The following is a 13,400-nucleotide window of genomic DNA, read 5'->3' on the forward strand; positions in this document are numbered from 1 at the left end:
AGGATGAAGATTTAATTACAATTTATAAATTTCACAATATCATTTATAAACATACTGCAATTCTATTTTTGTTTGTTTTGGGTTTAACGCCGTTTTTTCAACAGTATTTCAGTCATGCAACGGCGGGCAGTTAACCTAACCAGTGTTCCTGGATTCTGTACCAGTACAAACTTGTTCTCTGCAAGTAACTGCCAACTTCCACACATGAATTATCAGAGGTGGAGGACGAATGATTTTAGACACAATGTCTTTATCAAATCGTCACAGAGAACATACACTCCGCCCAGGGATTGAACTCGCGACCCCGCAATCCATAGACCAACACCCTCCCTACTGAGCTAAGCAGGCGGGCTTTTCTTGCAATTCCCTAACACTAATGATTTGAATCAACAATGATACTATACAAAGAAATCTCATTCTTACAAATGATGTATGTATTTACAAATTTACATTTGTACTGCAAAAAGGTGAAAATATTGATTTTCCTTCTTAAAGTAAAGTTGATTCACTTGTTTAAATTACTGCCTCTATAATGTTACAAAAATAAAATCCTATTATTAACAAATACTCTTTCACAATGGACTTGTATTAGACCCAAGGTCTGTTGTACCTGCTCCCGTAGATTATACAATGTTAATAAACATCTATGTTATATAGTTGATCCAAGGTCTGTCACACTGGCATATTTATCGAAAAATCTTATAACATGATCACTTTTAAATATATGCCAAGAAAAAAATCCTTTGACATGAAAAAATTCCCAACATTTGCAATTTCACTTTCATTCTAGTGGCGCCGTAAAAAATATCTGAGAAATTAATGGCTATTTTAACAAGAGGACCATGATGGTCCTGAATCGCTCACCTGTTCCCACATGACCCAGTTTTGAGTATGACGTCGTTTTTTCTATTATTTGACATAGTGACCTAGTTTTTGAGCTCATGTGACCCAGTTTTGAACTTGACCTAGACATTATCAAGATAAAAATTCTGACCAATTTTCGTGAAGATCTGTTGAAAAATATGGTCTCTAGAGAGGTCACAAGGTTTTTCTATTATTTGACCTATTGACCTAGTTTTTAAGGCACGTGACCCAGTTTCAAACTTGATCTAGATATCATCAAGGTGAACATTCTGACCAATTTTCATGAAGATCCATTCAAGGGTATGGCCTCTAGAGAGATCACAAGGTTTTTCTATTTTAAGACCTACTGACCTAGTTTTTGACCGCAGTTGACCCAGTTTCAAACTTGACCTATATATCATCAAGATAAACATTCAGACCAACTTTCATACATATCCCATGAAAAATATGGCCTCTAGAGAGGTCACAACATTTTTTCATTATTTGACCTACTGACCTACGTTTTGAAGGCACGTGACCCACTTTCGAACTTGACCTAGATATCATCAAGATGAACATTCTGACCAAATTTTATGGGGATCCATTCACAAGTATGGCCTCTAGTGAGGTCACAAGGTTTTTCTATTTTTAGACCTACTGACCTAGTTTTTGACCGCACATGACCCTGTTTTGAACCTGACCTAGATATCATCAAGATGAACATTCAGACCAACTTTCATACAGATCCCATGAAAAATATGGCCTCTAGAGAGGTCACAAGGTTTTTCTATTATTTGACCTACTGACCTAGTTTTTGAAGGCACCTGACCCACTTTCAAACTTGACCTAGATATCATCAAGATGAACATTCAGACCAACTTTCATACAGATCCCATGAAAAATATGGCCTCTAGAGAGGTCACAAGGTTTTTCTATTATTTGACCTATTGACCTAGTTTTTGATGGCACGTGACCCAGTTTCGAACTTGACCTAGATATCATCAAGGTGAACATTCTGACCAATTTTCATGAAGATATCATGAAATATATGGCCTCTAGAGAGGTCACAAGGTTTTTCTATTTTTAGACCTACTGACCTAGTTTTTGACCGCACGTGACCCAGTTTCAAACTTGACCTAGATATCATCAAGGTAAACATTCTGACCAATTTTTATGAAGATCCATTCAAGGGTATGGCCTCTAGAGAGGTCACAAGGTTTTTCTATTTTTAGACCTACTGACCTAGTTTTTGACCGCATGTGACCCAGTTTCGAACTTGACCTAGATATCATCAAGATGAACATTCAGACCAACTTTCATACAGATCCCATGAAAAATATGGCCTTTAGAGAGGTCACAAGGTTTTTCTATTATTTGACATACTGACCTACTTTTTGATGCCACGTGACCCAGTTTCGAACTTGACCTAGATATCATCAAGGTGAACATTCTGACCAATTTTCATGAAGATCTTGTGAAATATATGGCCTCTAGAGAGGTCACAAGGTTTTTCTATTTTTAGACCTACTGACCTAGTTTTTGACCGCACGTGACCCAGTTTCGAACTTGACCTAGATATCATCAATGGGAACATTCTGACCAATTTTCATAAAGATCCCATGAAAAATGTGACCTCTAGAGTGGTCACAAGCAAAAGTTTACGCACGCACGGACGGACGACGGACGCTGCACGATCACAAAAGCTCACCTTGTCACTTTGTGACAGGTGAGCTAAAAAGGCAGTTCCAGAAAAAATCTTGTATTACCAGAATCATGACAAATTCATCAAATAATATTTATGCTGGTATAATAATGAATGAGCTGGAATGACTGTTTAAACGCTCAGTTACTGTAATCATGTAATATGACAGCTATTGAAAAGTAAACACCATGTAAAACAAGCAACATTCTAACACAGTTTTTCAAAGCTCTTAGCACAGCTAAACCATCCCTAAGCACTAAAGGTGTCTTTATCGAAAACCTCCATTCAAATATTCTACTGCCATCAATACTACATAAGAGCGCCGCCTTGCAAAAACCAATGCTAGGGATCGGCCATATATGACCATTTTGGTTTTACGGCACAGCAACAAAAAATGTGTATGGATCCAGATCAGATGCACAGATGTTCAACTGTAATCATATGTCACACTTGCTTCACAGAATTACTTTTTTTCAAATTTCAATTTTTCTTCCAGTTTGCCATATGCAGCCGAGTACCTCTGCCCTCTCTTTGTAAGAAAATAGCACATGCATAGGTTCTATCTTTCTTTCTACCTGTTGAGACAATAACAGGTTTATTGCCTTAATTTCATTTGCAGGTGATTCCAGTGCTGGTCAATTTCGAAGTCTAGCATACAAAGGTTTTGTCCTGCCATACCAGATTTTATTACATAACCGTTACATTAAATCATCAAACAATGGGGAAAAATCCTATACATTTCACAGAAAATTTATTTTCTTATAGAAAAAGGCTGCTAAATTTTAAGGCCTTTGAACAAACATTACTCAAAAATGGAAGTTATTTTGTTGGAAAATAGCTTACAAAGGTGATTAAGCACATGATGGATAATAAACAAAACTGGAAAATAACCTGTAGAGGTTAAAGCTGTGATAACAAATCCATTCGAAAGTAACATGTACAAATGGCAACTAGTTCTCTGAACACTATATAAAAAGACATTTCTAGCTCTTTGTGCAGCAAAATGTATCTCTAATACTATACCCATGTAGTTTTACTACATTACATTTCCCTTATTTTGTAATTCAAAAAACAATGTAAATCTCAATTTATAAAACAGCTTATAATTACATGTATATACATACCCCAGTATAACAAAGCTTTTCAATACATGCCTGTAATATTCCTTTTAAAAATCATAATTGAGCCGTGCCATGAGAAAACCAACATAGTGGGTTTGCGACCAGCATGGATCCAGACCAGCCTGCGCATCCGCACAGTCTGGTCAGGATCCATGCTGTTCGCTTTCAGAGCCTATAGCAATTAGAGAAACTGTTAGCGAACAGCATGGATCCTGACCAGACTGCGCGGATGCGCAGGCTGGTCTGGATCCATGCTGGTCGCAAACGCACTATGTTGGTTTTCTCATGGCACGGTTCATATAACCCCTATATATAACTTATAAGCAGATTCCCAGACAACATCCCAGTAACACCCATCCTATACTCATCTTCACATATGTAGACAAGATTTCCACTTCATTTTTTACAGCTTCAAAACTGACATTTTTTTCAACATTAATTTTACCCACAAACAAATATAACTTTACAGTATCATAATGATTCATACATGCAAAGTTTTGATAAAGGAATAAGGTCAGTAATTCGGTTGAAAATGTGCTTCCGTGGTGTAGTCGAAAGAAGTCCAAAGTAAATAGATCCTAATTTTCCCATTTTTTTTTGCGCAAATTTGTGTAGAATGAGTGCTTTCATCACACTTTTTCACTGCTAGACTACATTCTGCATGAACTGAGATGGTTTTCATGGTTATACACCCTGTATAACAGGTTTTGCAGATCAAAACCATATGACTTTGTGCCATTTTTAGGGTACATGTAGCAGACCACAACTGACTGGCATTTCACTAGAAACTATTCAACCCCCTTTTTTCTTTTCATTTTTTCGTTAATTTATGATAGAACTTTCATGAAAAAATAGGTGTAGGAAAAAGTGATGTTCTATAAAGATATGTAAAGACGACCTGAAGTTGTCGTTTTTATAAGAAACAAAGGAGGATTTGAATTACTGACCTTTAACCTAAAAAACTTTGTATTTTATATACATTTTGTACATTGTATATGTTTTTAAATATGGGAAATTTTGTCTGCCTACCCTAAAATCAGCAGACAGTGGGGATTTTGTCCTACGCTTTTGACTTATATGATAAATACACTGTTCTCATGTATCACAAACAAGTTTGTTCACATTCCGCTTCAATCACAGCGACAAATCTATCACAAGTCAACCTTTGGTCCCATACCTAATGGAATAGCTTTAATCTCTGTCCTCATACACAAAAATTCTGCGAGAACTGTCATTAAAGTCACTCCACATAAATTTAAAATCCACCATGATACTGTATGTGGTATGTGTCCATTGTAAATCCAACATATGATAAACTGTATGAAATGCATCGTGATGGCAAAGTCTAAACACTGCTTTGTTCTACCTACTATGAACCAGAGTCCTAATGCACTGAAAAAAAACAAACAAAGGAAAAGTTATCATATATTAACTATTAATAAGTCGCATAAGGTGGGACAGATTGTGTAACACAATTTTGTCTGGTACACTACATCAATTTCACCTGAATTTTAATCATTGGGCTATTCTAGAAAATATCTACCCCTACCACTGTGGAAGCAGTTTTAAAACAAGAACACCGCCTTGCGGGTGCTAACGCTCATCTGATTTTATTTTTTTAATAGAAATATTGTCCTACCCATGATTTTCTAAGTCTAAAAAGGGCCATCATACTTGCAAAAAGCAGGATAAAGTTATGTTTCTTGATGTACAGCGTCCGCTTACGATGGTGAAAAACTGCTGCAAGTTTTAAAGCAATAGCTTTGATAGTTTATAAGAAAAGCTGACTTAAACATAATACTCAACCAAGAAAACTGATTTTCTAAGTCCAAAAGGGGCAATAATTATTGCAAAAAGCACGATGGACTTATGTTTCTTGATGTACAGGGTCAGCTTATGATGGTGAACAAGTGTTGCAAGTTTTAAAGCAATAGCTTTGATAGTTTTGGAGAAAAACTGACCTAAACATAAAACTTAACCAGGCAACGCCAATTCCGACGCCGATCAAGTGATGACAATAACTCATCTTTTTTTTTAGGAGAAAAGCTGACCTAAACATGAAACTTAACAAAGAAAACTGATTTTCTAAGTCCAAAAGGGGCAATAATTCCTGCAAAATGCAGGATGGAGTTATGTTTCTTGATGTACAGGGTCACCTTATGATGGTGAACAAGTGTTGCAAGTTCCAAAGCAATAGTTTTGACAGTTTAGGAGAAAATTTGACCTAAACATAAAACTTAACCAAGAAATCTGATATTTTCTAAGTACAAAAGGGGCCATAAATCTTGCAAAAAGCAGGATGGAGTTATGTTTCTTGCTGTACAGGGTCAGCTTATGATGGTGAACAAGTATTGCAAGTTTCAAAGCAATAGCTTTGATAGTTTTGGAGAAAAACTGACCTAAACATAAAACTTAACCAGGCAACGCCAATTCCGACGCCGATCAAGTGATGACAATAACTCATCTTTTTTTTTTTCAAAAAATCAGATGAGCTAAAAAGAAAATTACCCCATTACCCCCTCCCAAAGACATTTTATGCCCCCCCACATTCTCTCCCTTCCAAAACCCGGTTACCTCAAAATACCCCCATCCCCTATCTCAAAAATAGCCCCTCCCCACTGGGTCCCTCCAAACAACCCTCTTCCCCTTTGTTTGTAAAATACCCTCCTCCCCCAGCTTGAGAACTGCTTCCACAATACACAAACAAAATACACACCAAATTACCTTTGTCCCAAAAAATTCTGCTTCCACAGGGGTGTGTAGATATTTTCTGAAATAGCCCTATTTTCAGTCAGGCTAACTGCGCGCCCATCAATTTGGTACACCTGCGAGACATGCAGAATTATTCGACCAAAACATAGCTTCATGATTTAAGCGTACCTATCACGATAGGATGGCCCAGTTTGTATCAATCAAGCCAATCTATACATGTGCTTGATACATTATATTACATAAATTTAAATGTACAAGGCATATTAGAATCAAATGTAGATGTAGCATGTTTTTGATTAATTTAAACATAATTAATCAATTATTCTCCTCTCAGAATAATTCAGAGCCCCTACACACTTATGAAATTGTATACCCACTACTAAAGCGTGAAGCTTTTTCACAACTACCACTAAAAAAATTTCATACCTGGTCAAACAGTTCAATGCATACGCTATAGTATTAGCTTTCCCAGGGCCCTCTGTAAATAAACCTTTATCCTGGAATAAACAAACACTTTATATTTTAATAATTTTCACAAGGGCCATGTTGGAAATGGCCATTCCCTACTCCCTGAAGCAAATGTTTAGAGTAAAAGGTGGCCAAATGAAAAAATATTTTTCTAAAGAGTGAAATACATGTGTATTAGTGAGAGAAGAAACTGCTAATAGTTTTAGAGTTTTGCTTCAAACCAATGTGTTATGAGTAAATCAAATAAAGGGAGATAATTCAAAAAGTGAACAATGCGGAGTTGTGGTTCTTATAAATACAATTCACTTCCTGTCAATGCCCTTTGTTATTGTGTTAAGTTAGTTCTGCACATCTAATAAACAAGAAGTAATGGCGTAATGTCATTTATCTGGATAACATAGAATAAAGCCTGGGTTGGGCATATGGAAATCATTTTATGAATTAGTGGCAAACTGTGAGTAATTTTATTAAAACAGCCACGTTCCTATGTTTCTAAAGATAAAATATGATATCAAAACACTTAAAAACGTTAAATAATTCCAAATAATGTCTTAAAATCAGTGTGAAAGCTTCATCATATTATTACAGATGGTATGTTTATTTATGACCGAGAAGTTTGAATTAAAATCTGCACTGTAGAAAAAATTCTGTTCACAAAAAATTTCCAATTTTGTTGTTTTCCTATCCTATTATGAAAACTTGTTTGAGGTCCTAACTTTTCAAAGCAAAAAATCAAGCACATGAACCTATCTTTTTTTATCTGTTCAATATATTCTGAAGTTCTGAAAAATCACAGTTATATCAAATTCTATATTGTAGAACAAATTCTGATATGTGCAGAACTGTGACCTCAAGTTTTAATAAAATTCCTACAGTTTTAGAATTTATACTCTCGACTAGTGTTATGGATGGGTCTGATGCACACATACACACGGATGGAGACAATTACCTTTATTCTTTCAGCAGAAGGAAAATAAATGATATGAACACTTTAGTTTTTCCTAGTATACTGACTCTCAGTGCTCATTTAATATAAATTATTTTGTGTCAGTTTCGAATCCTGCCAAATCAGCAGCAATATGAGTTAATCTATTCCGTGACTATTTAGTCTGTAATAATAATAACAACTCTAAGCAAGAGCTGTCTAATTACAGTGCACTCAACTATTTCAAGTCCTTCCACCTAATACTAACTTACATTATATAAAGTTTTCTAACTTGAAAAAGGGGCATAATTTTGCCAAAATGTAAGCCAGATTTATGAAACTTGCCAAGTGAGTTCATCCCATGATGTCAATCTGAAAACATCTGGTCAAGTAATTTCTGAAAAACATACTTATATGCAAAACTGTCACAAAATTTCTGTGTTAAAACGGAGCATAATTTTGACAAAAATACAGTTTTATGTAACTTGCTACATGAGGTAATCTCATGATGCCAACGACGTGTGTGAAGTTTGAAAGCATTTAGCCAAGCAGTTTCTGAGAAACATGCTTACATACATAACATTAACCTGAAATTCTAAGTTAAAAGGGGGCACAATTTTCACAAAATAATCGCTAGAGTTATGTTACTTGTCCTGAGATGTCATCTCATGATGGTAAAGCCATATGTGTGAAGTTTGAAAGCATAATTATGGCCTTGTAGTTGGTTGAAAAATATGCTTACATGCAAAACTTTTGTTATACAGAAATCTATGAAAGGGTGATTACCAAAGCTCTACTATTAAATTTTTTTCCAATATTTCAATATTTGAGCTAAAAAGTGTCTTATTTTAATGCTTGTCATAATTATTAGATAAACTATATAATAAAATATATAACAAAACATGGCATTTCCTACTAAGCTTAAATACTTAAGTCCCTTTCGATCATTTACAAGAATGACAGGAAATTAGTTTTAAGCTAAATGATTGCAAAGTCAAAAACAGTTGAAAAGAGAATTTCAAAGAAATAAAATTTATTATAATAACAAAACATCAATTTTTAAAACAATCATAACCTACAGCCTGTTTGAACAGCTGGTCAATAGTAGTGTCATATCCGCAGATGAAGTTGAGTATGTAAACCCAGACGCCTAGCGTCACTATAAACTGACACTGCAAGCTGATTATCTGGCTTATAATGAGTACAGGGTCCCAGACATTGCTCCTGAATGTTCCCACCATTCTTCCAAATCTACCTCTTAACAGATTTTCTAACATAACACTTCAATTTAAGGCTTCATCCATCAGTCTGTGTTAGTTTTCAAGCTTTGAGATAGTCCATGATATGCATTATTGGATCCGGAAAATAGTCTTGAAAATACAATGAGCTGTGACTTTAGCTGAATTTCTATCTGAAAACAAAATATAACAACATGTATGGATCATATTTTACAACCAGTTCTGTTAATTTTGGAGACCCTTGTTCCCTACAAGGTTGCAAAGTCCCGTAATCAATCGCTGAAGCAATTAATCGCTATTTTGATTCTTCGGTGAAGTTGTCAGTTACTTGCTGAAAATAGTTTTCTAAGAAATACAGAAACAATAGATATATTAAATAAGAAGCATCATTTATCATATTTAATACTGCTGGAAAACAGCATTTAATTCAATAAACTTTGTCAAACTAAGGCACAATACAAATATGTTAACCCTTATCATGCTGGACACGACTGATTCTGCCTTTGCGACCAGTACATCCGTGCAGTCTGATAATGATCTGCACTGTTTGCCATTCAGTTGAGTATCTTTTTAGTAAGCACACCTTTTAACAGTTAATGGTACTGTCCAAATTGAAAGATGGACAAGCTCATAGAAATTTAGCAGTTAAAACATAAACCAGTCCAAAACCATCCAGGGCTTGAATTTAAGCTCGCATACTTGCTGCATGCGAGTGCATTTTGAACAAGAGCTCACAAAATGCCCCCCTTGATGCATTTACTAATTGCACAAGGAACAGAAATTATTTGGTAAATGTACACAAAAGTTCTACTATTCTGGGTCAATGTGACCTTGACCTTTGACCTACTGACCTCAAAATCAATTGGGGTCATCTGCTGGTCATGATCAACCTCCCTATTAAGTTTTGTGATCCTAAGCCCAAGCATTCTCAAGTTATCGTCCTGAAATGGTTTAACTGTTCTGGGTCACTTTGACCTTGACCTTTGACTTACTGACCTCAAAAACAATAGCGGTCATCTGCTGGTCCCCCCTATCAAGTTTCATGATCCTATGCCCAAGCATTCTCAAGTTATCTTCCGGAAACCATTTAACTGTTCAGAGTCATTTTGACCTTGACCTCAAAATCAATAGGGGTCATCAGCTGGCCATGACCAACCTCCCTAACAAGTTTCATGATCCTAGGCACAAGCGTTCTTGAGTTATCATCCTGAAACCGTTTAACTGTTCTGGGTCACTGTGACCTTGACCTTTGACCTCAAAATCAATAGAGGTCATCTGCTGGTCATGACCAACCTCCCTATCAAGTTTCATGATCCTAGGTCCAAGAGTTCTCGTGTTATCATCTGGAAATCGTTTAACTGTTCCGGGTCACTGTGACCTTGACCTCTGACCTACTGACCTCAAAATCAGTAGGGGTCATCTGCTGGTCATGATCAACCTCCCTATCAAGTTTCATGATCCTAGGCACAAGCGTTCTTGAGTTATCATCCAGAAACTGTTTAACTGTTCCGGGTCACTGTGACCTTGACCTTTGACCTACTGGCCTCAAAATCAGTAGGGGTCATCTGCTGGTCATGACCAACCATCCTATCAACTTTCATGATCCTGGGCCCAAGCGTTCTTGAGTTATCATCTGGAAACCGTTTAACTGTTCCAGATCACTGTGACCTTGACCTTTGACCTACTGACCTCAAAATAAGTAGGGGTCATCTGCTGGTCATAACCAACCTCCCTTTCAAGTTTCATGACCCTAGGCTGAAGCGTTCTTGAGTTATCATCTGGAAACCAATTGGTCTACATACATGGTGTACGCCTCAGCCAAGATATTGTGCAACTTACACATTTTCTAGTGTTATGCCTTTAATGTGAAAACCAAGATGATGTATGCTTAACAAAACTGTGTTTGTTGAATAGAGATTGATGAGAGCTTTCCAAAAATGTGTACTTTTATACGTCTGTGATCTATATTATTGTCAGCGTAAGGCTGAACATTTTCAAAAAATACAGTTTTTTATTGTTATGCTGTTGCAGAGATTTTTTCCATTTTTTTGGAACCATGTATATAGATCTAGTGCTGAACATGCAAAATACCACTTCTTTAACATTTTATATCATAATATTATAGCATTTATCTGTGTTTGGATTTTTTTTTTACAAGGTAAGAGTTTTTGGGCAGTTACAGAAATCAGCTTGACAAATGTCAAGATGCTTATGTGTAACACTTTTGCATTTTTCAGTCTCACTCTGTTTTGGAAAGTATGTCATGCATGTTACTATCTTAATTAATTTTACTATTTCAGCAAGCAATGCCCTTGCATCTATTTATCTGCGTTTACTGTGTCTCCAAAAGTGTACTCGCCACATACTGTCCGCCATATTGAAATGATATTAACTAGTAACATTTAAATTCATAAGAAATTCACAAGAAACATCATTACATTAGTGTCTAATATTAGACATTAACAGAAAAAAATTCTATTTTTTTGTTTCTACATTAACTTTATACTGTGTTAACGTTATACTGTTTAAATATTGACTTAACTCACATGTTAAGCCCATGTGTATGTTTGCAATTTAGTAGTTAGCCTATGACGATCGAATAAAAATAATGTGAATTAACGCGATGCTAAGTTTACAAAAGATTCTTGTATAAAATGTTGGCATCTACAATTTTGGCCTACCAGATGATAGAACATGACAGTGTACACACACGTTTGCTCGCTTCCTACTGCTCCGGTTTTAAAACTTGTGATAAACTCCAACCAAACAGCTTTAAGTTCCAACACATGCCGACCTTTTAAACTTAAAAGGGTAACAATATATAAAAAAAAAAAAAGAAACAAAATAAATTTTAAAAAATTGTTTCTTTTATTCAACTTGCAAACTTTACTCCAATAAAAAATGCATGTGAAATGCCGAGGTGTTACAAACCATTAAGTTATGAAAGAATCCGCTGGAAGCTTAAATGGCAATTAAATTATTTTGTATATTCGCAAACATCTAAATGACGCATATACAAAACAATACAATTTTACATTTAATTAATTTAAACATAATACATGTTTTATAGCAAATTTATAACATTTTAAAACTACAAAGTAGTTTTCACGCTTTATAATGGTAAAACAAAGAAGTATTTTTATAGCACTTTGGGTAAGATTTATAAAGTTAGCAGGGGTGGCGAAATCTGATTTTGACTTGCTTGTGAAGTTGTCCATTTTTGTCAATTGCTATTTTGTACTTGTCTGTATGATAGTTATATAGTAAATTCTGGTCAAATTTCACTTGTCCGTACAAGCTTTGGGACAACCTGGGCAATACGGACAATTGAATTTGCCAGCCCAGTTAGTAATATTAATAATAATATGCGAACCAAAAGAAACAATGTGAATTTTGGCAGCTTTAAGCATAGAGATAAAATTCCAATTCCCTAGCCTATGCACGTACTTTGGCTAAAGAACCGTTTCCGGATGAATAACTCTGCTGTCTAGGGAACCGATTTCGGACGAATAAGTTCGCTGTCCGGTTCTCTAGCCACTGCCAAAACCGAAGGGGCCAGACATGGTTCCTAAATGACTCATCATACACTTTTTGTTTTCATTTTTGCATATTTCACTTCCATGGTAGTTAATAAAACGTGCTGAACTACTTTAATTCCGTCAAAGACTCATCGGCTTAGTCACTATCATTAAGTTTTGTACGACCTATTTCGAGGACGAATCAAGCACAACGTAAAAACGGGAAAAACACTTTCAACACAGGTCAGACACTCTTAATGGCATGAGCATGAAAAGAAACCTTACTATTTCAACTATTTTGTTATTATTTTGTCTCTCAAATCAAGGAACTTGTGACAAACATATTTTTACACATCAGACCAAAATCTTCCTCAAGAAACGATTGTAAGTACAAGCTTGCATGTGACAAAGATTTTTTTCAATAAACCTAAAGAATTTAAATACCAAAAAGTGGCAGTCCTGCGTAGATGTAGTCTGGAGTTCCTTCCCCTTTCACTATGTTAGCAGTACGACGAAAACCAGATTAAGATAGAGAATGATTTATAGTAACTGTTAGTCTGTTACACTGATCTGTCTTAGCAAATACAGTTAATAGTAAGTTACTAATTTAGAAGATCTATATGAACAATAGATGACTGGAATTATCTGCGCTTATCAGTTGTGTATTGTTTAAATCTTTCATAGTTGTAGGTTTAACATGGTATGTTTGTTAATTAACGATACGCAAGTTAAATTCTTTGCCTTTAAGGATGAGCATTTTATACCAAGGTTTATATTGTGCTACATTTCTCTTAGGGAAAGCCTGGCTATTTTTAGATTAGCATTCGCGCGGTGGATCATGGTATTTGATACAGAAATCTATACGCTTGTAAT

At 35.5% G+C, this 13,400-nt stretch overlaps 1 protein-coding gene across 1 annotated transcript; it reads right to left on the reverse strand.

The window, feature by feature from the left end:
• Positions 1-692: 692 nt before the first annotated feature.
• On the reverse strand, positions 693-12,915 carry LOC123549224 (protein SYS1 homolog). Its single transcript, XM_045337139.2, has 4 exons — positions 12,813-12,915; positions 8,851-9,182; positions 6,805-6,875; positions 693-5,058 (listed from the first exon to the last, which is right to left on the reverse strand). The coding sequence occupies exons 2-4, from the start codon at positions 9,046-9,048 to the stop codon at positions 4,818-4,820; spliced, it is 510 nt and encodes a 169-aa protein (XP_045193074.1). The 5' UTR covers positions 9,049-9,182; positions 12,813-12,915; the 3' UTR covers positions 693-4,817.
• Between the last annotated feature and the right edge of the window lie 485 nt (positions 12,916-13,400).

This window comes from Mercenaria mercenaria, chromosome 6, assembly GCF_021730395.1.
Source record: "Mercenaria mercenaria strain notata chromosome 6, MADL_Memer_1, whole genome shotgun sequence".
Classification (NCBI taxonomy): Eukaryota; Metazoa; Mollusca; class Bivalvia; order Venerida; family Veneridae; genus Mercenaria; species Mercenaria mercenaria.

Bases quoted from the DNA above. Each gene is read 5' to 3' on its own strand.
- LOC123549224 (XM_045337139.2), bottom strand. From the start codon at position 9,048: ATGTTAGAAAATCTGTTAAGAGGTAGATTTGGAAGAATGGTGGGAACA. The intron at 6,876-8,850 runs GTAGGTTATGAT...TGTTTATTCCAG, and splicing joins ACCAGCTGTTCAAACAGGCT to GATAAAGGTTTATTTACAGA. The intron at 5,059-6,804 runs GTATGAAATTTT...GTTTTTTTTCAG, and splicing joins GCATTGAACTGTTTGACCAG to TGCATTAGGACTCTGGTTCA.